Raw genomic sequence first — 24,450 nt, forward strand, 5'->3', positions numbered from 1 at the left:
CTAACATCCAGTAATTGCTACCAGTAAGTTCCCTTTCACTCAGGGAACACAGGCCTCCATAAGTTGAATTTATAGTTCTGCATCTTAGGTAAGGAGATAGTTCACCCAATAGTATAAATTATGTAGTACTCACCTCCCTAGGCTCTTTGTGGTCCCAAAAAAGTTTTCTATTAAACTGCATTATGAAGAGAGGAGCTCCCAAATAATGAATGTATGTCACTGCAAACTGACTTTAACTGAGGAAAAAAGAAAGACAGGAAAAAGCGTTATAAAATGTCTGAAAAACTGTATTAAAATTCCTGTGCAGTATTATACAAGCAACTTTTATTAATACATTGTCACTCCCATCTTGACATATACTGACGCTTGGTGAGTGGCCCTATGCTTCCAGTCTATCATGCTCTAGGTTCCCCTCTAGTGTTTGTGATGCTTAAGGATGACATGTCATTAATTCGTTACATGAGTAACGAATTAATGTAACAAGTATCTTTTTCAAAATGTCGGCTTGGACCCAAGGCATCAAAAAACACAGTTTGGGCAGTGGTCCTAGGCGTCTGATAAGGACCCACAGTGCACCCTTGAGCATCTGTGTGAGACACACTGGGCTTTCAGCCCACTCCGATGTAAACCCATACACATAATTATTAAACATTTAGAGCAACAGACGTCCTTTGCTTTTGACCAAGTGCCAAAATATGACGAGTAGGGTTGAGTTAACGTTAGGAAATGCATACAGTCTTGTTTCAAAATAAACTTCCAACTTAGGTTTACTTTGTTTTTTAGGTTTAGAAAGAAGATCGTGGTTTGGGTTTAAAAAAAAAAACTACATTTCTTACAAAAAGACTGTAATGTGACACATGTTGATACCTCAAAAATAACAAAACACTGATTTTTTTGATTTTGCACAGGACACAAACAGCAGCCCCCTGGGTAAAAGGCCTGCGCATTGCTGCAGTTTGACCCATTCACCATTCCCTCCAGCCCTAAAGCCTTCAGACTTTTTTGCTCTTTGTACGACGGCCATTGCACAAAGCATGTAATATTGACAACACCAAGTGCATTTCTTACAGGGGCTGAGGAGTACCTCGGTATGCTGGTATCTGACACTAAGGGCCACTGACCAAGATTCGGTATTTGATGAGTTGGGAGTGAAAACAGGTTGCATGTGTCCATTTGTGGGCTCATGTAAATGTAAACACAACTATTTTCGCTGAACTTTTGCTCAATAAAGATTTTCCCGCAAAGGAGTTTGTTGTGGACATATGCACACATGGCCTTCACTGCCAACAATTTCCCACACCATCAGAAACATGCAAAAAATACAAAGCACGCCTGCAACAGTTTTTCAGTCTCTACATTAAAGATAGCCAGTGTAGCCAAATAGCATTTTTATAACGGTGTACATTAGCTCAAAGCTTAAATCTACAGTGGCAATGTACGTACACTGTGCTGCTATGCCATAGCCAACAAACACAACTGCAAGTTCTGTTTTAGGTTTTAGTCTGCCCTCCAATCAACTGTACTCTTTGCTCAAATTGTATATGTGGTGGCTAAGCTCTGGTCACAAGCTAACCCCCTGATCTATGACATACAATAGCAAATATCGATCAGTCCGAATGGATTTCCAGTAAAAGTCTAAATGTCACCTTCGACTGTCCAAACAGTCGATACAGTGACACTACAAGTAAGTAAGAGGGGGACATAGTGAGAGGGGCAGAGAGGGAAAGAGCAGCAACCAGGAATATCAGGACTTAAAGCTGCATGAGTTACAGCTCAGCACAGCTCAGCGAATGAGTTACTGTTATGCAAGAGCTCAGTCAGCCAGCGGGAGATCAGGGAGGAGAGAGAGAGAGCAGCGGACCGAGTGAGCAGCGAGAGCACGAGCTGAGGGACAGAGAGGAGAGGGCTGGAGAGGAAACAGCAGCATGTGAGTGCAGATTACAGCTGGATCTACCATACACATTCATGCATTAATGTTCACGCTCCTTCACTTCCTTTTCTTTTCTGTCATCTTGCAGCACAGCAGCATCATGAGTGCAGAGGGGGTTATCCTCTCTCCGCCAAGGGAATGAGGAGAGGAGAAGAAAAGAGGAGGACAGACAAGAAGAAAGAGAAAAAGTAAACAGAGGGAAGGGGAGAGGAGAGGAAAAGCAAAGGCGGACAACAGGAAAAAGAGAACGAAGGAAGCCAAACTTTCTTCTCAAGGATCATTCCACCTCGTACTATCTGGTCGAGTCAAAGCGCTCAACCATGAGGCTGTAAATCCCTCTTCCTTCTTTCCTCTAACAGAGATCTTTCTTCATTGCCTGACCCCATGTCTCCCAAAGTGGGACCCACCACTCAAAGCACAGGCACCCACCTCTGGATGCTTCTGTGCCCCCTGCTCTGTACTCTGGTCCTGGCTAGGGGCTCCACGCTGAGCCCCGAGGACTTGCAGAGCACAGTTGCCATGTCGCTGCCAGAGGACACGAATGGCACAACAATCCAGCTGCAACCAGACCTGCAGACCGAAGCCCAGGTGCCAACGGACACACAGACAGAAGCACAGACAGAAGCACAGACAGAAGCACAGACAGAAGCACGGTCAGAGGCTCTGCCAACTCAGAGCACCACCAGCAACTATACAGGTTAGTCTATCGGACAATCATCCATCGATTTCTTCCTTTTCTTTCATGCTACAACTGTCACTGTGGTGGTTTCTACTCATGTGCAAAAAGTTTCCCACTGTAGACTTAAAGTCAAAGTTGAATCCACTTCAAAAGAAGTCTTTTATGCAATGACATCCAAACGTCACAGAGTTTGGACCAAACTTTTCCTTCAAAGTTCTACACTGAAAAAAGTGTTTGGTAGTGTTTGTTTACTCAATGTACAAGTTGATACCTCATACTGCCTTTCAATGACTCCATAAAATTCTGACTAGAGCTGAAACAATTAGCTAATGAATCCATTAGTCAATTAGTCATCAACACTTTCTCAAATGTGAATACTTGCAAGTTTTCATAGTCTTCTGTGACAGTAAACTTCATATCTTAATGTTTTTGGCCTGTTGTTTAGACAAAAGAAAGTATTCGAGTAATATGTCAACTGTTTGTGATTGTGATGGCCATTATTCACTGTTTTCTGACAGAGCTTTTAATCAAGGAAAGATTTGACAAATTTTTCAACGACTCATTGCAATTAGTTCCTGTTATAGTTACAGACTACAGTTCGACTGCCAATACCAAAAATGCTGACTCCGTAGTATATAGATTTAGATAGTTAGATGTTGACCCCCTAACATCACAGGTTCCTAGTGTGACAAGTCCTGGTATGAAGCTTCCTATTGCCATTATAAGCCTGCGCAGAAATTGGGATTTACGAAAATTGCGTGAGTAGTTATAACAAGTCTTAAAAGTTCTTGAAACTGTACCTGTTGTGTCAACGTCTGTTTCCGCATCAATACATGTTTCTTGTTACCTTCACCTGAGCACAACATTACATTACATTACAGGTGTGGAATCTATTCCGGATAATGGTCTGGACCAAACAGCTGAAACATGTTCGGATGAAAAGAGGTGATCTCGGTCTGAATCATTGTTTGGCTGATTTTTGAGGTGAAAACATTTTTTGGATGATTCAGACTTGTAGACCATTTACAGCAACTTTTGGCACACTGTTGTCAAGTGATAAGAGTAATGTAGCACCTCAGTGCATGTGTGTGTGTGTGTGTGTGTGTGTGTGTGTGTGTGTGTGTGTGTGCGGTTTAGCGACAGAGAGAGAGACAGTGACTGTGCTCAGAGTAGACAGGTTTTGGCATTTGGAGCAGTGGAGAAATTACTATTAAAGTTGTCAAGTGGCACTAAATGTTCAGTGTAGGTAGATTTTGTTAATGAACAAAGCTGCATAACAAGACGAGCAGCGGCAGTACATGGGGACAGGAGGAGACGACTTTATGAGTCAGTTGGAAAAACCAACGACACTTTTAAAACCTCTGACACTTAAATATTTTCTGAAACGATGAGTGAGAGGGAATACTCGAGGACAGAAGAGCTGGTCTACAAATCAATCAATGTCAAGTTGAGGGAGATGCTGCTCGCAAAAGAACATAGGTATGTCATATATGGTTCTTGAGTGCGCTCACATAATTGAAATGTAAAAACAAACGCCAGATCAATATATACAACACAGCAAAAATGCAAACCTTGATTTGGACTTTTAGATTTGAAAAGCACTAAATTTTGCCTGAAGGCTAACCCAAGAAAGTTCGCCAGGGGAACAATTTCACAACACAATTTCAGTGTTTATTTGGAATCTTTCCAAGCTGGGTTTTTTTTGTTTTGCTTGAGCATCCAACTCAGAGGAGATGAACTCGCTCCAAAGTCCTCCACTCTGCTTTTTCTTTCTTTTTATTTACATGCTACAAAAAGCATTCTGATGATTGATTAATAGTAGATATGCTTTTATGTACTTGCAAGCAAGTTTGCAGATTGATGAGTTTGCATGACTGTGCACAAATGTGTGCATTCTCTTGAACATTTCTGAGAGTGAGAAGATTTTTGGATAGTGGGGACAATTTGTCGAGTCTTCACTTTTTCCGGGGGTTGTTTTAGGATTTAAATATTAGGAATGTGGTGTTATAAATTACATCAAAATGTCAAGGGTCTATACGAATATCAAAGTACAAACCTGAGTGTTTCTACATGTGCGTGTTTATGTCCGACACGGTGCGCTATACTGGGAAAACAGATGAGTGAGTGCAAGCAAGCAAATGTGCACTTTTGTGTGCTATTGTGGTGTGCTTGTGTGTGTGTGTGTGTGTGTGTGTGAGGTGGCAGGTGATGCTGTTAAAGACAGTTCGTTACATCCAGGCTGGAGCTGCTGAGCCTGAAGAGAAAGCTGCAGCACCGCTCGCATGACTTCACCTCCACTGGAGCATGAGCTGCCTTTCTCTTCTCCTCCACTCACTCCGTCCATTTCCTCTCTCTTTCTATTCTCTCTCTCTCTCTCTCTCTTTCTCCTGTTTATCTTCTCCAAGCTCTGCCTCATCTGTTTCTCTTTTTTCCTATTAATTTCTCCCCGTCATTTAGTTTCTCTCCCACTCCTTGTTTTTCTCTTATTTTTTCTTCTGAGTGTCTGTCACTTCTTTTGTTTCTTTCCACTGTTTCTCTAGCTCTCTTTCGTTTTCCCCCATTTATTCTTATGTCCCTCGCCCACCCCTTCTCACTCACACAGCCCATATCCTCACGTGTATGCATAAATAGCATACAGCTGATGACAAAATGCAAACCTCACGTGCCTAATACACACATAACACACACACACGTTGGAAATGGACGTACTCAGCCCAAACGACACCAATCTTCTTAAAGGTTTAGAGAATAAACAACACAGTTGCTCGTTTCATAACGGCAGCTCTGTGTCTGACAGAGCAGGAATAAGCACTTTATACTTTAATAACACACACACACACACACACACACACACACACACACACACACACACAAACACACACACACAGGTGATCAGCTGTATTGCCACACAACGTACCACATGCAGGAATTACGCCAGACCACAGTTTTTATTTCTTCCAAAAAAATCTAAATCCTGGAGGTGTGATTAATATCAATGTTCACAAAACCAATTTGATGTGTGTGTGTTTGTGTGTGACAGTATAAACTGCTTATTCCAGCTAGCATTAACAGATAAAAGCAGCGCTTCTCATTTTGTTTACTTTTTTCCCATCATATTTAAGCCTATTTGACTCCTTCCTTCAGGTCTGGATTACGGCAGCAATACTGTGTTTATGTTTGGACATTTGAGCCATTTTAGTTTCAGTCTTTTGAGTATAAAACCAGCCTCAGTTGTCATTTATAGGACAAAAATAAATCCAGTTAAATATAGGCCTTTGTACGTGCAGAGCTTTTGGACACTGAAGATTTATAAAGCAGCCAAATAAAGATGCTGTGAATGTGACTTTCTAGGCAGAGTTGATGTTATCGCAGTGGTTGCTCAACTTTTTCTGCCCACATGTAACACTACAGACCTATCTGATGAGGAACAATGTAACTAAACACTGTTAACGTTATTTAACTGAATACTGTTACAATGCTTCGTTCAACTGAACTGTCAATGTTTAGGCTGGTTCGTTAAGCTTCAGTGTTTATTACTAGTGCAGAAGCTGGACATTCAAGCACATTCTCTTTTTTGGAGGTTAAAAAAATGTGTTGAAAAAATAATTTAAAAAAAGGGCCCATTTGGACATTGAGCAAAATTATATTTTAAATTATGATGTTGCTTTCTTTTTTCTTCTTTTTTCTTTCTTTTTTTTAACATTTTATTTTTAAATGACAGCAGGTTGTCTTTAACCATTTAGTACTCAAATCAATAGTGTCATTTAAATCTAAATTGTTGTCTGTTACTTTTATTTATTTAGAGAATTTTTCCAAAACTTTTAGTTGATTCATCATTACTAGTAAACCGTTTCAACCGTGCATCCATAAATTATTTACTAGCTTTCTTTGGCGGTTGCGGAGCACCTGAGTTTGTACATTTTATATGTTAAATTTGTACATTTTATATGTAGCAGATAAGCTGAAACTTTCTTTCAGTTTCAATTTTGAATTTTATGTTGTGGCAATGCTGTGATTAACATAATTATGTTTACACACCAAAACCACTTGATTAGAGTGAGGAAAACATCAGGTTTTGGCTTTAAATACATCATTTGGTTGTTTCAAACATAGCTTGAAATGTCCTGATGTGCCATTAAAAACAATGCCAATATTTTACTCTGGCAAATGGGCTGAACTATTTGAAATGTAGATTCATTACTTTAGCTTTCTATATCAACCAATTAATCCAGTTATTGATTTATCATTTACTTTCAGCCTAATTGCTATGTTAATGTTCATACTGGGTTACAGCTGGCTCAATATGTAGAAAACTATTTATTAATTAAACATGCATTTCTATTTTTCTAAATGAGTTAAACCAGGCCACAATCTTCCAACATGTACTGCCTGTGCAGAAGTACTTCCCGAAGTTGGGTATCACTGTTATAGTGACAGTGTCCAGCATGTGGGTTAAGATCATGCTAATGCAGACTGCAAATGCTGCACTAAACATTTAGCACCTTTACAAGACTATATCTGTAGTTGCCATTAAACCAGCTCCTGGATATATTTTTAGTATCAATTCATAGTAGTTTGCAAAGCTTGTTCAAAGCTTTATCCCAGAGAGGTCAGAGGTCAACTTGGACTGATCGAGACTTAGCGTCTGCAGAGAAGACACAATCTTAAATTCTCCTCTGAAGCCACCGTTTTAAAAGTCGATAAAACTGGTGAAGCAGACGTGTGATGGTTTAGCACACGGAGCCTTGGAGCGCTGGATCAAACCGGAGCTTTCAGACTCCATCAATACGGGCCGTGAGTCATTATGCAGCTCATCCAGGAATCCTCACTGCTGCCTGTTTCTGGAAGTAAATTGAACGGAGTTGAGCTATTGATTAGCTCGTCCTCAGGTGCTCCTCCTTTTACATCAGTTTGCATTTACACAGTTGTAACCTGTAGGGTCTAAATCTGTGTGTTTCTCTTCCTCTGTTTTTCCTCAACTCTGAGGAATAAGAAGATTATTTTAGTAGCTTTTGAATTTTCTTTTTCATTTTCATACATTATTATTAGTTTTTTTATCTTTGTTCTTCACCTTACCGCTGAATATAATTACTTCTTTTGATCTCACATCAATAGAGTCCAGCTTGCTTCCCTGACAGTATCTTTCAGTTTTCAACAGCTTTCATGCAGTATTTAAGACAATATATGCAATTTCATACACAAATTATACACAAAATTCTCACAAAAAGTCAAATATACAGTAGACAGTATGCTAATGTCAGCATGCTAATAAGCTCACAATGACCATATTAACTCGCTGATGTGTAGTAGATATGGTTCCTATTCTAACTGTGTTAGCATGCAAACATTTACTATTTAGCACAAAACAAAAAGTACAGCTGAAGTTAATGGGAATGTCATTAGTTTTGCAGGAACTGCGCTAAAATCACCCAAAGTAATTACAATGTATCCTGAAAGAAATATGAATGTCTGTACAACATTTTACCACCATCCATCTAACAGTTCTAAATGTCCCTGTAGGGAACATGACGATTGCTAAGTCTCCAGTAGTACTGCTTGCACTTTACTTCTTGAGAAATACCAGCCTATTCTCGCTCTGAACTCGTCAAATAGCAGCACTCTGTCAGTGATTTTGGTGTACGAGCGTGACGACAAAATGCACCTTCCTCATTCAACTGGAATGGGCTGTGTCATCCCAAGTTGACGTCATCCCACCATGTGCATTTGCTGACATAACTGTTTTGTTTGGATCTGGATCTGGATACCTAAAACGTCATAAGTAGATGCAGAAGGTCACTGACAGAGCAGCTTTATGTGACGAGTTGGAAAGAGAATGTGTTGGAAATAAACTTGCCGTGGCAGAGTTGCATCCTCAAGAATTGCTAGAGTATATGCATCATTTGGGTGCAAAAGTTTGCATGAAAATTTTATGGTCTTAATGAAATCAAAGCCAGGCTATTTCCAGGACAAAAAGCATTCATTCCAAAAGTTAAATCATTAATGCTCAAAATTTGGGGGTTTTCTACAATGTAACATCTCAGGTCTCTCTTTCCTCATCTGTTTGTCAATGTGCTGTAGCAGGCGATAGGGTGTCAGCTCTGCCCAGCATGCCTTTTACAGTGTAACAATACCTCAATATACCTCCTCTCAATATACTACACAGTGTGCAAAAGAAAAAGATTAATGGAATGGTATAAAACACAATTATGTGTGGTCATTGCTGGCATAAAGAAAAATGTCGTTACATACTACTTTTTGCAATATTTTTGTTTGCTTCACAAGTCAAAGTCAGCTATCAACCCTCAAACTACCTGCTTGCAAGTCGGCGATAAGAGTGAGAATCTGCAGGGGTGCAGCTGGTGTCCAGGTGGATCTCCCATTGAGTGCCTGGCAGGCTGCTGATGAGCGGTGGTTATTTCAGCTTTAGCAAAGCCCTAAGCCTTTACATTAACACGGTAACACAACCTATTAACCTGGACACAGTGTGTGAGAGTTAATGTTAGTGTTAATCCTAAAATGAGGCCTATATCAGTTACTTAGCAGGTAGTCTGCCTCTTAATCTGGCCAAGCAGGAGTTTACAGTGAATCCTTACTGTATGTAGTATTGGTTTTTCTGTAATGAGCTCGTCTTTAAATTTTTTGTCCAAAAACACTTACAATACAGACTTTACACACAGTTTTCAGTCATTCACAGTCTCTTAGTGTCAGAGGGAATGAGCCTCCCTCTACTGCTTTCTTAAATTGCTTCCCACTGGAAAATAAATCAAGTGCAATGGTGTGCAACGAAGTAATCACCAACCACAACCAAGTTCTTGTGGTTCCATGTGGTTGAATATCCTTAAAGAATGCAGCTTCTTGGACAAAAACAAAAAACAGTTCAGTTTTAGATACATCACCTACCTCACGATGAGAATAAGCTGCTTATTCTTTCTTCTGAATCTCTTTGGATAAGATTGTCAGCCAAAAGCCTAAAACGTAAATGTGAAATGTTACAATGTCTTTAATCTGATTAACTGACAGGCAAAGCCAATTACCTTTGTCTATTCCAGGCTATTTCTAGTGCAAGAAATCCTGTTAATGACACGCCAACACCCAGGAATACTGATACTCACTAGTCGCAGAGTCCAGTGTATTTTGGAACCAATTACTTCTGTCTATTTGAAGTTTTTTGTTTTTTTCTGGAATGCATTGGAAGCCTCAACTCAACAACTTATCTCACATTAGTGCTGTTAAGTTCAACATATCCAACATCTGGATTTCTGCATGGCCCAAGAGAGGAATTTCTGCATGGACACAGTGAATATCCAAGGGCACACACTCATGCTATGCCAGGGGTATTTCTGTCAGCGACACACACTTTCGTCACTCCTGAGCTCTCAAGGCTTGGCGAGCTTCAGACAAAGACTTCCTTCTGTCTCCTGCCTGTCAATCCAATATGGTTGCTGGCAGTGACTCAACTTCATTATTACCTTCCCACGGCTTACAACTCGCAAAGCTCACTGAACAAAGTCACTGAGGGAGAGTCTGAAATTAGCCTCCTCTCTGTCCTGACGGCTGAAGCTGGATGGGAACAACTAAAGGGTGGGCAAAATGAAAATGAAGAGGCAGCGAAGACAAACACAACTTATCTAAAATGTTTAAAGCTGTGCCTTATCAATGAAAGCATGACTAAACCTCTTTTGGTAATGTCAATACGGGTCTTGTGTCTATACATTGGAAATGAAGCTGTAGCCAGCAGTCGCATTGCTTAGCTGTCCGAAGGTAATGAAACCTGCCTACCAGCGTAGGGGTATGTTCCAGGTAACAGTGGAAACCCCAGAAAGTTTCTGGTATTGGACAGGAAATAGTCCAGCACAGCCCAAAATCACCTGTAAAATGCCAAAGTTTTGTTTGTACATGTTATTATTTAAACCTTAGGGCCCTGCTTTAATATTACACAAACTCAAGCTTTAAAAAATGTTCTGAATTAATATTTTTTCTACTTTCATTTAGTTTATTTTTCCTAACCATCATCAGTCCTAATCATAAACAGCCTGGGATAGGTCAATGATTTGCAGTGACATTGTTTGTGACAGTGCACCTGGTGGAAATAGCATATATTTTCCTCCATATGCAAAATATGGTAAAAAATGAAATTATCAGGTGGAAAAAAAAAAATACAAATTCCAAGGCAAAAGCCCAGAATGACACCCAGAAATAACACAATGCATTTCACTCAACTAAGGCTTTAAGGTACTTCTTTTCCCACTGCTTTGGACAGAGCCATGCCAGCTGTTTCCCTGTTTCCAGTCATGGTTTAGTCAAGATAAGCTAACCATCTGCTGGTTCCAGTTACATATTTGGTGTAGAAATATGAGAGTGGTATTGATCTTCTCATTTGACTCTTAAGCCAATAGCTGTAACTCCGCAAATGTTTGTTGCTTAACAAGAGCTCTACACTATTAAGTGTAACTATTAAGCCAAAAAAGTTTTTTGCGCCTGAGTTTACATCCACGTTATGTTGTGCATTATGCTATGCTACATGAATATGTGCAATAGTGTTTCTCCTGCTGGCCTGCAAGTTTCCGCTCAGCTCACAGACTTTGAATAATGTACATCATTTACCACAAAAACACACTCACTACAACACATCTGTGCAGGACGCCGTTACTTCAATATATCTTTGTATAGCAAATGTTTGTTGCTGCTATAGTAATGCTCTAAGTGTCCTGTAGAGGTCCTTTAAAATAACCCCATGAGGAAGTTCATGATCATGTCTTAGGTGAGAGGCGAATGATGGACGAAAAACTAGCACCAGAGCTCCTTCCAATAATTTGAAATCAGTTTTTTAAATATGAATATTCTCAGAACTAGCATAAACCCCCTTTGGATGTTCTTGTCATTGCAGATTTTCTTTTTGTGACTGAAGTATTAATGTTTCTTTTGAGTTTATCCATTGCCAACAACTGCAGTTTGTACTTTTGATTTCATTTTCTACATTCCCAAAATGTCAGGACGAGTTTTAGTTGACTTATTCCATTTGAAGTAAAGTTGACAGCCTCTGTGGTTGAACACGCAAGAAAAGAAAGTGGAAAGTGGAATTTAAGATCTCTTGTCATGTAACTTTGATAAAAAACATTTAGCTTAAATGTGACATTTTTTTTGTTTTGTTTTTTCCTGTGTTAATAATTACATTGAACTCCAGGTTCTGCCAGGTCTGTTCTTCAATGTACAGCTGAGGATTTTGAGACCAGTGTTACTTCCTTCCATCATGTCAGTAATAGTTCAGAGGCAGTCCCACTGTCCATGCACTGTTTCACTTGAGAGATTATACTCAATCAGATCCAACCAAAGCTGCTGGTTGAAGCAAAACTTCCATCACCTTTCAGCTTTTACCACTGCTTTCTGCAAGTCTTGACTCAACAAAAGAGAAATCTAACCATAAAAATGTCCTTGATCACTGAAATTCACTCTGCCAGCATTGGAGGCTCACTTAACATGAGCACTAATGTATGTCAGAGGCAAACATGCATGTCTTTATGTGTTTGCACAGGAACACACGCAGAATGCAAGCAGAGCAAGAGCCGGGGGGATTAGGTAATCAGTTGTGATACCGCGCATCGGTGAGGTGCCACAGAAATAGATACACTGATGGAGAGGACAGAGAGAGGCAAGATGTTCGTTTGAGGTCAGATCACATAAAGCTGGAGCAGCTGGAGCAAAGGGACCAAAAAACACTCAAGAAGAGGAGGAATCAGACAGGAACACGAGGGTGAACGAGATGAAGCTAGTCAGCCGTCAGCCAAGGATGCCATCTTTCATTAACTTCAACTCAGACTTTAAGCGTCTGGTAAAGTCTGACTCAGATGAAATTTATTTTTAACCATTATTTATCCAGGGAAAACTGACGAAGCACTGATGATGAAAGTCTTTCCTTCATTTTATTTAGCTAATGGTGAAGTTCGTGCTGCAGGGCTTGTTTCTTTTCTACTTCTACCCTTCATCTCTTTTTTGAAAGACATGAGTGTTTACCAGGTAGGAGCAGTCAAAGACACTCATTACAAGCTGTGCCACTGATACAAAATGTCACTTCCGGTCTCCCAATTGGGCGTGGTTGTTGCTCCCCTGCATACCCTCATCTCGTATGTAATATGGATGGGATTAAAAACAATACAACACTATATCTGGTACAATATTATTGTTTATCATTATTTTCCCATTCTTTTCTATGTTCTGATCTAACTTCTAATATCAACGGAGTGTAAGATCACATCAATTGTTGCCAGATCTTTTGAGAGTACGTTGCCAAAACAATGAGCACGTCTCGTACAAAGTTAATATTCTACAGATTTGTCCGTCTTGAAAAATGCCTCGTCAGTGTCAGCATGTTTAGAAGGGTTGGAGCTTGCGACAAATGGATCCAATATTTACTTCAGTGACAATGGGAGTAATTGAAAGGTCATAATCTGTGCTCTCATTCACTTTTCCCTTTGGAATGAATAGATTCAGCAACACTGCTATTCTCCTAAAAAGAAAGGGCAGTGGCGAAATCCCTGTGATACAGAAAATGAATCTGAAGTGGGCTGTCCTGGTTTATCTAGTGTCTCTGAAGCAGTCTAACAAAAAGGTGCAATTAAGTTGTATTATAGGGAATGTAGGCAGTGTATGTCCAGGGTTATTCAGTGAAGCTTGACCCATATCAGGGCTAGAAGTTATGGTATCTCAGCTTCTGTTCTATGCATACATTTGGACCATTCTTTCCTCTGACTTTCTAAAACTACAATACTTAAGCCGAGTCCACACATACACAGGTGTTTTTTTTAATTTCTGTAAGCTTTTTCTGTATGTTTTGACCTTTTTTCATTTACAAATTTTGTGTCAGGTCGATAAAAAAGCACACACACCAAGCCAAATGTTGGTCATTGATGAATGTCAGATTGTCGGTGAGCATCCGTTGCCCTAGTGGCTGCAGTGTGTCCTGCACTGTTGGCCCTAGTCAGGTCTTGTCAGCTTTCTTTCAGCAGATTTAGCACGTTGAATCCATGTCAGAGCCTGTCAGTGAATGATATCATTATGATTAGCAGGTCAGCTCAGAGCACCAGAAGAGATGAGAAGCAACAAACCGCTAAAGTCAATAAATAAACTTGAAATAAACTTGTTACATGAGATAAGGTCAATCTTTTAAGCCCACTGAGCTCTTAAGCAGAATCAGTTTGCAACTGTGTTGTTGTTCACAAGCACATGGTGGTGGTTAACCAGCGTCTTGAATACATCCTGTCAGTTTCCCAGTGTCCCTTTATGAATGCCAAATACAGACTAACACAACTTGCTGGTATGAAAATTTTGCCACTGAACATACTTACTAGTTGGCCGTTGGCTATAGTGTTTGCGTTGCATACAATGCAACTTTTTGGCCAAGACCCAGACGACATGAGGCAACGTAACAGTTGGCCTTCGTCACCTCTAGTTCTTTGATGGCAGTTTATAGTGGGCTTTAAATCAGTGGAGCATAATTTAAAGGGATATTTTCCAACATCTAACTTTTTGGAATTGTTTGATTAGGGTGATGCAACAATGATGTGATGATGAGTTTGCAGGTGAGGTTTTAAATAAAGGTTCATGGCACGCATGCCTACGGAACATCTATGTCTGCATACGTGTGTGCACGCCATGGGTGTATCTAGCGAGTGTGTGTTTCTTCCGTTCATTCGTTCTGAGCATGTGAATGTGTATGTGCGTATTTGAATCTTTAATGCAGAGAGCCTAATCTTTATTTAATCACAAACTATTCCGAGTTTGCTTCCCTGACAGAGCTGAGCAGGGAGGGTTTTAGAGATGAATACAGCAGAGTGGATGTTTGGATGGTGGTGTTGGGTTGCCAGGTTTGTGGGGTCCAGAAGTGTATTAGCACCCTGCTGGCAGCTGAACGCCTTGATTGGCAACCTGCAGTTTCCACGATGACAGAGAGCTTTCTGAATGGGACCAAACTAACATAAAAGGGCAAACAGAGCGTAGAGTTAACACACACATACACACACTGAGCCAACGTAGCCTCGCTCTTTGTGTGACGCACACACTACCTGGACATCAACACAGATTTCATGCACCTTATGAATTCTATGCTTGCTGATGTGCAGACAACTTTATTTGCAGCCAACCAGAAGTGAAGAAAAATCAACAACACCAAAAGCAACACACATTTTCAATCTTTTTGGCATTAATTCCAGTTGTTATTGATGCTGGGCTCCACTGGGGGTGTTCTGTTTGTTCGCCCCACAGTGCCATCATTGTTCCTTTTTTCTGTTTACTATAGCGTGTCGACTGGCAGGGGAGGTGGGCGTTACTTTAGCATCTCGAGGTTTGCTGGGATGGCAAAGAGCTTCCTGCTGCGGCGTGGCAACAGCCATCTAAAAAACACCTCAGCTAGAATCTTAAAACACACACTGTCACGTAATATGTTCAATATTTTATCTGCCTTTATGGAGGTAAAGGCTTTTTCTGTTGCAGGCATGAATGTGTGTGTGTGTGTGTGTGTGTGTGTGTGTGTTTGTGAGAGAGGAAGCTTAAGAGGTGCACCTGGTGTAAGTTTTCAGAACACATACAGTGCATGTACAGTACATTACCTAATGTACTAATGTTGGTATAAAAACAGTTTGTTACTGTGATATAAATATTAAACTATTTATATGGATGGTGAGAGAATTATCACCCAACTATGCAATTCCCCTCAGCTCTGCTTAGTGTATTTGCATTTTCAGTTCATTGTTGTAGTACTACAGCAGACAAGTTTCCTCTTTTGGTTTGCTATCATAATCAATAATCACATCAAATTATAGCTTCAGCACGCAGCTGTTTTTAGTGGAAGATTTCCAATAATTCCACAGTACGCTACTTCCACAGCACCAACAACAGCCAGACAAAAGTATTGGCTACGTGTTAAACATAGTGCATTTAGCAACTAAAATGCCAGATAGTGATATCGGGGATTGGTGGATACCAAAACAAAGGTAAAATGGAAGCAAGTGTTTAACTTCCGGTGTCCAGAAATTACTCAAAATCAATGCCACATGTCTGCTGGATATTCATATAGACAACTGCTAGCGAGCATGTTTGCTATAAAAACTTATATGACAATATTACAATGTTTACAACTTCACTTCATGAAAGTGTAATTCCCACCCAGGTTAACACCATCAGCTTTGTCACTGTTGTAATTGTAAGCACCATTCACACTGTTAGCTGCTAGCCGCTGGCTTAGCCATCCCTATGTTGAGGGCCGCATGCAAACCACGCAGGCTCAGGCTCTGAACCATTGATCAGTTCTGAATGTCGCATACAGCTCCTTTAAATATGAAGTCCAATCAGAAATCTGAAGCTATGCTATAAATCCTTGTGATGCAGCAATGAAAACATCATTGAAAGTTAATTTACCGTACCATCTAATTATAAATATCCACATCCCCTGCAAATAGATAACTCTGCTGTTCTGCGCCATGTGGAAGTCTTTATAGTAGATCATTATAGACAGCTCCTGCTACTGAAATGAGGTCTGATAAACTCACCAGATAAATCTCAAATGATAATTAAAACCACCTCATTTTAATTAAACAATATCATATCGCTGTCTTTCAAATGCAAATTTCACTCCTTAGTATTCTTTCCTCAAGAGATTTAAATCTCTCAAACACAAATGACAGGATTATATTACTTTTAAACAGCAACAAAACTGTTGCTGTTTAAAAGTAATATAATCCTGTCATTTGTGAAAACAAAAAAGGAGCTTGGCACTGGTAGCTCAAATGTCCAATCCTCTTTAAAACTTACTCAAACTTTTTATAGTCCACCCTTCTCTTTCACTGTATGGGTCATGTTTATCCCTGCCATTGCTTTAAGTCTGACTGTAGTAGAGATCCCTGGGTGGAGCAAAGGTACAAGTGATATCATCAGAAAGTTTTCGGTCAAAGTCATTACTTACCGAAGGTAAAGAAATATATATTGTTGTGCTCTGAGAGACAAAGTTAATAAAATGTTATGCAGAAATGGATCACTGTATCTGTCTTGGCATTGTACACTTACATTTGTATATGTAGTGGATATGTTGAAATTCTGCATGCTAGGCACAATATCTTCTTGGTTAGGAAAACATCATGTTTTAGATTAAAATACCCGGTCTGGTTGCCACAAACAGTGCTGGAAATGTCCTGACCCTTCTTCAAAAATACTTACTTTTTGTCACTACAAATATGTCTGAACACATCTCAAACTTGCTTTAAAAAAAACAAAAACTTTGGACACTTACAAACACAGCTGGAAATGTCATGAACTCTTATTAAAATAATACCTGCTTTTGTCACTACACACACAGCTGGAAATGTCCTGAATTTGCACTAAAAAATGCACGTTTTTGTAGCTACTAACATGATTGGAAAGGTCCCGACCTGCCATTAAAAAACTGTCTCACCCACGTCAAACCCTCCACCATTACCTCCTCCTGAGAAACTCACATGTAATCTAAACCACTCCATACATATGAAATGTACAAATGCAACATATCTGTGTTCCACAGAAATGCACAATGCTAACATTTTATTCTAGATACACACACACACACACACACACACACACACACACACACATATACTCAGTGATAGCGTCAGTAAAATATATCTCAGAGGAAACAAAATGGCTTTTAGTTTCCCCTTTAAAAACAGAGTCAGCCTGTCCTTGTTTCCCTGTACTGTACCCATTACGCACGTGTCCGCTGTGTGTGCCCTGATGTGTATATCTGTGTGCGTGTGTGCGTGTGTGTGGGAGAGGGAGGGGATGCTGTCATCTTCACACAGGATCACAGGATCCTCTCCCTCTCTGTCTCTGCCACTGCAGAAATCCTCCCATCTGTCGTTCCTAATCAGCAGAGAGCAGCTTGCATGTTCACAGGGTCTTATTGTGGGATGACATCTCTCTGCCTCCCTCTCTCTCTCTCACACACACACACAGATTACACTAATACTGACACAGCAAAGCAAACTGCAGCATCACATGCCCCTCTGGCCGTTACTGTTTACAGTTTGTTACGCTGCTCCCCAGTGGTCAAAAAAGATATGTATTAATGCATCTTCAAATGCATCATTTTTACAACTGCATTATATTGAAACATCTGGTGACTTAATGGTTTAATTTGTCTTGGTGGATGTTTGCGTCTATGAAGGATTAAGGTGAAGATGCATTTTACCAAATCACAACATATCTACTCTTGTAATTAAGCAAGTTTGGGTTTATGTAGTTCCCACTACTATCTGCTGCTTTTATTCTAAGTCCATTTTTTTTTATTTAATGTCTTACATATTGGCTATAACATGGCATGAGTCAGGGGAGTTTTAAAAGCCAGAAATCTCAGCAGCTGGCCAAGTAATTGCTGAGTCATCAGCATTAATCAATGACCCTGTCAACCCACTGCAGATATCATGCGATCACTTTGTGCAACTGTGCAGAACTAAACCATACTTATTCTCAATATGAGTGAGATCTTTCACAAAAATGCCGGATGTTTTGTGTGAGTGGCGACGCTGTGGGTTTACATGAGATTTCCTGAGAACCTCAAAAATCCCTGCAGCACAATCTAACAATAGCTGCTGTATCACGAGACGACCCCTCAGAGGTATTGTAGCATAAGGAAGATAAAAATAGTGCTTTCTGTCTCTCCCTCTCTCCATCTCTCTGTCTGTCTATCCGGTGGAAGTGCTAATCTCAGGCTCCCAGCAAAGATAACAGACACTCTGAACCGAGCTTCGTCTGTGTTTGACAAGAGAGTGCAGAGAAAAGAGAGAGAAGAAAAGAAAAACAAAGACAGGGAGGTGTGGGATAGAGGTGTAGAAAGAGTGAGAAAGAGACAATGAAAAAGGTTAGAAAAAGGTAGTGGGACAGAGTTTGTAGAGTTTGAATCTCAAACAATGTTGAAACAATGTATCCTCATAAAAAAACACATATAATGTCTTATTTATTAATGCCGCACAAAATATGTCATCACATTACATTCTTAACGTTAAGTTATGTATGTTAGGGTTAGGTAAACAGTAACGGCTGGTCCTCAGTTGTTATGTATGTTAGGTTTAGGGAAACAGTCATAATTGGTCATCATCACATTACATGCTTGACATAAAGTTACGTAGGTTAGGTTATGGGATGTAAAGTTATGTCGGTTGGGAAAGGTTTAAGAAAGTAAAGGTACCTAGGTTATGTTTAGAAAATCATGATTGATAGTCATCATGTTACATACACTTAAAGTCACATAGATTATGTTTTGGCAGGTAAAGTTATGCTGGTTAGGTTTAAGCACAAACGTTTATGTAAGTTAGGATTGAACAAGTTAAGTTAGGTTTAAGAAAGTAAAGTTGTGCAGGTTAGGTTTGGGAAAACAGGCATTGTGATGACGCATCTTAAAATAAGTCAGTTTACTTGGTTACAAACATCAGTCGTATGGAGGAAAGTCCTGTGTTTGTTTGACCCAACCACTACCCCAATCTACATCCCACCATGGACTTTCACTCTTTACACTACTTCCGTCACTGCATTGGTTATGTGATTGCAGCTTTACCAATTATGTATTTTTTGGGTGTTTTGCCTTTAATTGAAAGGACAGCACAAGTGTGAAATGGGGAGAGAGAGAGGGAATGACATGCAGCAAAGGGCTGAGGCTGGAGTTGAACCCACGGCTGCTGCGGTGAGGACACAGCCTCTATACATGGGGCGCCCGCTCCATACACCGAGCCACCAGGCGCCCCATGTGGGCTGTATACTTCTGATGCATTATTTTCAATAGGTAAACATCGAGGCAGCTGCACAACAGCAACCTGGTAAAAAAAAAAAACTAAAATTTTCCAATGGCTACATTGGATTGAAAAAAACATAAGTGTGTCAGAATCAAAGAGAGGCAGTAATTACAATACAATCAAACACCCATTCTCTGTGATTGGAAGATAACTGTTATGTCTGTACTGTAAATATGAAGGTGTATCAGGAGCAAATTCTGAACACAGATGAGCCCTCATAAATCAAAACCACCGTTCTTCATTATGTAAGTCATCAACTCCCAATCACAAAGTGTTTTGTTGCTCTATGAAGTGACCCTCTGTTTTGTCCCCTCTCTCTTCAGGTATGTCCTGTATCCCTGTCCTGCCACCACGCCGTGGCTCCTTTTACGTAGAAAGCGGCACAGGTGTGTCGATCGGTAGCGTTTTGGCCTTCTGGTGCAGAGAGGGATACCAGCTAGTCGGCAGCGACAAAATCTACTGCAATGTCAGGAATGGCAAACCGCAGTGGAGCAACTATCTGCCTGTCTGTGAAGGTGAGCAGATTAATCTGGCCACTACTGATCACTTGACAGTCAATCTTGACAGTCAATCTTTTAAAATGTAATTTCACTCCCCCCTCAGCGATCCCCAGACCCGAGGACCGTGGTCTGAGAGTGGCTGTGTTGGCTTCAGTGGTGAGTGGCATTGTCATCCTTGCCATGTCCCTGTCCTTCCTCATCTGCTGCCTGCAGGAAAGATCCAGTCGAGACCGAACCAAGAAGGATGGGCGGAGCAGGTAGGGAAAGAAGGTTGGCAAAAGTAAAAAATATTCCCTGAACCCAATGGCTATAGGTACAACAGTGATTTAGCCTCTGAGGGCAATGGCCAAATTTTGGGGGTTCCGGTTCCAGCGGATATTTGGATAACACATATCCAAGCGAAGACCTCCTCTTACATGTGCCAGTCATTGTTGCTGGTCCAATTACCAACTTGAGTTGTAAGAATGGAGAAGCAGTTTAGTAACTACGACCATGACCAGATTGTTTTACAAGCTGCATTTCCATTAAAGGCCTCGGTATAGTGCCTTTGGAACCAAAAGTAACACGTATGAAAAGCTACCTAGACCCTAGATCTGTGTAGCCTTTCCACCACAGATAGTACTCTTACATGTGGACGGGGATTTCTACACTGATTCCTTGTCAGGCAAGAGCAGGGATTTAAAGCGGCTGGAGCGCATAGGAATGATGACGCTCCGCCACATTTTTTCTCCAAGTGAGGACTAGAATATGCTGTTCACATAATCCGGTCGCAGTAAATATAAACTCTTTAAACACTTGAAGATCCATTTATTACTAAAAGTGTATGCCATCCAAGAAAGACAATAAAAACACATTTTAAAAAAGTTGTCATATTGAAATTTAAGGTGTGTTGTCTGCACAGTAAATTAAAGTTTATTGATTAAAGTAGTTTTTTTCTCAGTCTCCAGACACTGCTAATGGCTGCAAAATATCCTTTCATTTTATACTTAGAGCTTACTAATGTATGAAACTGTCACGGTGTGAACAATAGCTAAACCAGCCACGCTCAGCTCTGAGCAGAGTGTTAATTCTCTACTGACCAATCAAAGGACTGCAGGGTTTCTAGCTCCACCCTTTTGTACCAGATCAGTGTGCTAGATGCCAAGCACAGAGGTGACCAAAAAATGGGAAGGGTTCCAAAGATACTAAAGGCACCATCCACAACTTTTTACCATGGAAATGCATAAAAATGTGTACTGAACTGAACTGAACTGACATACTGGTGGAAACGCCCCATAAAAGAGCTGATAAAGAGCTAAATCGATAACTGATGGGTCCTGCTGGGTTTGTCTTCCTCAGGCGCAGAGAGAAGCGTTCGGCCCGTCGCAGCGAGTGTTGGCTGGAGAGAGAAGAGGGAGATTGGGAGGCTTTTCCTCCTCCCAAAATCTTCCATCTCTCCCAGAGAATGAACCCCCGCCTGGCTCCTGACAGCCCCCTCTACCTGACTGGAGGGCTCGGTGGATATGAGAACAGGGGTTACCAGAGGTAAGCTGGCAACTCACATCACGGTCTATCTAATCCTAAAAGTTCTAACTTCTTGCTGATGTGACTTTCTTGCTCTCTTTCTGTGTCTCACAAAGGAGTCAGGAGAGTTTGCTGAAGGCCTCTCTGCCTGGACTTTACCGCTCCGAGTCTCAGCTTTACCCACATGTTGTCCTGCAGAGGGTTCCGACTCCAACAGCACCTTCTGCCCCTTCTGCTCCATCTGCCCCCCTCTACCTCCACCTCCCTGCCTCCTCTTCCTCTGCCTCCTCACCAGCCCACACGAGCACCCACGGTCAGCCTCACATCATGCCGCAGTATCCTACCCCGACGTACCCACCCAACCCTAACACATCTGTGCCCGCCTACCCGCACCCAACACCAGCGCCTATCTACCCCAACCCCAACCCGACACCACAGCGGCCATGGCAGTAGCTACATCTTCCACTTTTTATGGAGGCCGCTGTGCCGTCCCTGCTGAATACATTGGAGGAACAGCTTCACAGCCACGTTTTGGAGACACATGAAGTGTTTTTACTCCTCTTCATCCCTGTTTTCTCCCACAGAAGGCTACAGATGCAATGTTCCAATGCAGACAACATGAAGAAAAAGTGTCAAAGTGGAAATGCTGCCAGTGTAGAAGCTCCCGGTGTTACTGCATGCTTGTTGAACTTCCCCTGCATTTTGGACTAAACAGGACGTGAAAGCTGGATTTTCTTTTTGTCTTTAATTCTTACTGAACTGCTGCTGCTGCTGTTGCTGCACTCTCTGCAAGAGGAGTCTTGGTCTCTTTTAGCCGTCAGAAATTACAAGAAAGCTTCAAGTAGCCGGTCGACAAGGGAACACAGGAAGTTTTACTTTGTGTTTTGATGTTTATAAAAGATAAGAAGGATTATAAAGGACTATGGTTGCCAGTGTTTAGGCAGCTCTAATCTCAGCTAGTAAGTTTTTTAAAACTTTGCCGTTACAAAAAAAGATCCCTATCAGCCTTCCTACAATTCGTATAGTCTCATCTTAACAGATACTATATATATATACATATATATATGTATATATATATACATATATATATACACACATATATATGTGTGTGTGTGTGTGTGTATATATAGGGGTTTTTGTTGCTTTTTTGCTTTTTTGCTTTAAAGCTAAAGACTTAACATGAATTTCTGAAATGTAATGTGTGAGGTAATGCAAGTTTTCCGGTTTATGTCCTGGAATTTTTCCACACTGGGTGGGTAAAACAGACCGACGATCGGGCTTAATGGGTAGCAAACACAATGTGATTGAAAAGCCGCTATTGCTACAGCCACTGAATGCAGCCAGTGTTGTGCTGGTTGTATGAATTTAACGATACAGTCATCATTTTAAATTGATCTTTTTTCCCACCAGAATGGTTAACCAAATGCAAAAAAAATCTTGTTATGTTTTTCTCTGTTATGCCGCAACTCATTCTGTCAAAATTATTTATGACAAAAGCTTGTTTTGTGGTCGGCAGTTTCACTGGTAAAGTATTCCTGCAAAGGCATTCATTTAGGAACATGTGGAATATACATGACTGGAAAACTGGGCTAGGTCCAATACTAATCACAAATAATCCTCACAACTTGAATAAATTAAAGGCTGGTTTGAGCCATAGGTTCCGATAATAACATAAAAACTGACATTCTTTTTCAAGAAAACCTCTTGTGTGAGGTTGTCTGTGAGAGTTATAGTCAACATAAGGAAGTCAGACACATTGTGAGATGACTGTTTTCTCCTTGATGCACAGCAAACTGCACAGAAATGCACTGGTGAGTTCTAGCAGCGAGATGGAAAAACTTCTGGACCATGTCGACCTATAAACTCTGATTCACTTGAATTCTCAAAACTTTATCTGCAGTTGTGCAGCATTAGAAAAAAAAAATCTCCTAATTTTGTTTTTTTAAATGATTAATTAACCTTTATTATTCCATCTGTCTACTGTATGTACATTTTAGTCCTAAACTTTATCCAAGAGCCCTTTACTGTTGCTTTAGTCAGTTAACACTTTAGCTGTGGGCTTGTCTTTATTTTAATAGAAGGACTCGAGTAGACACACTAACAAATCTGCACTTTACATTTTTTCAAGGGGGTTTGAAACAGCTTGGCCTGAACAGCCCTAATTGTTTCTTTTACTGTAAACTATTTGTTGTACAATAATAAGACTGCCATAAAAGCTGAATAAAGAGACTTTTGTTTAGTTGAAGTATGTTATCAGTGTGTGCTATTCTTACAGAGGAGGGAAAGAAGGGGAAAAAGATGAAGAAAGGAAGGGAACAGATAAAAGAGGGACAGTCAGGAAGTTCCGAAAAAGACGTACCTAATTCATCACAGTGTCGTGACAGCTGAAAATGAGGAGATGACCTCATTTGCCTGCAGAGCGACACTGACACATGAGGAAGATTGAGTGGTTTGTCTGTTTACACTGGACTTGAATGACAGGAGAGAGGATCACAGATCGCAATGACAGCCATGCTCATATTTAAATCTAAATAAAAGATGTGTAATGCTACTATGTACGGTGGAAAGAGGATGTAGCAGCAAATAGAAAATTATACAGTAAAAGATGCTGTCTTTAGTTCACTGACTGGGTATCTGTAAAATCAAGTTATTAGTTAATAGGGACTACAGATGTAAAAGAGTTTATAGTTAACTCTGCTGCAGCTAGGAGCTGTGCACTGTCCCTGTCAAATAAACAAATACAAAAAAATCAAGGAGGAGGACCAGATCTTTTGCCCTCTACCACCAACATAGAGGACCATGAGCATGGTCTGCATGCAAAGGAAAACTGGCAGTAAAATCAGGCAGTAAACAGACTGCACCAATGCAAATCACCCATACTGTAAAGACAAATCTTTGCATTTATTTGTGGAAAATCAACACTAAACACCTGCTCATTTGTTTTGTCTGCCCTATGGATAGTTGTGTGTGTGTTTTTGCATCATATGTTTAGGAGGATGAGGTAGCTTTCAGTTGCAAGTAAGCAAGAAC

General features: G+C 40.5%; 1 protein-coding gene across 2 annotated transcripts in view; it reads left to right on the forward strand.

Moving 5' to 3' along the window:
• LOC121961295 (uncharacterized) overlaps positions 1-23,667 on the forward strand; it is a 40,635-nt gene extending 16,968 nt beyond the window's left edge. The window contains exons 1-6 of one of the 2 annotated variants that reach the window (XM_088072544.1): positions 1,650-1,927; positions 2,019-2,627; positions 19,741-19,932; positions 20,021-20,174; positions 21,256-21,441; positions 21,537-23,667. In XM_088072544.1, coding sequence (XP_087928670.1) covers positions 2,315-2,627; positions 19,741-19,932; positions 20,021-20,174; positions 21,256-21,441; positions 21,537-21,873 — 1,182 coding nt within the window. In that variant the 5' untranslated portion in view covers positions 1,650-1,927; positions 2,019-2,314 and the 3' untranslated portion in view covers positions 21,874-23,667. Of the gene's footprint in view, positions 1-1,649; positions 1,928-2,018; positions 2,628-19,740; positions 19,933-20,020; positions 20,175-21,255; positions 21,442-21,536 lie in introns of those variants that run through there. The other variant, XM_042511222.2, reaches the window with a different exon arrangement.
• Positions 23,668-24,450: the final 783 nt, after the last annotated feature.

The sequence above is a fragment of the Plectropomus leopardus genome, chromosome 22 (genome assembly GCF_026936395.1).
Source record: "Plectropomus leopardus strain MGB_pleo_1.0 chromosome 22, ASM2693639v1, whole genome shotgun sequence".
In the NCBI taxonomy this organism is placed as follows: domain Eukaryota; kingdom Metazoa; phylum Chordata; class Actinopteri; order Perciformes; family Serranidae; genus Plectropomus; species Plectropomus leopardus.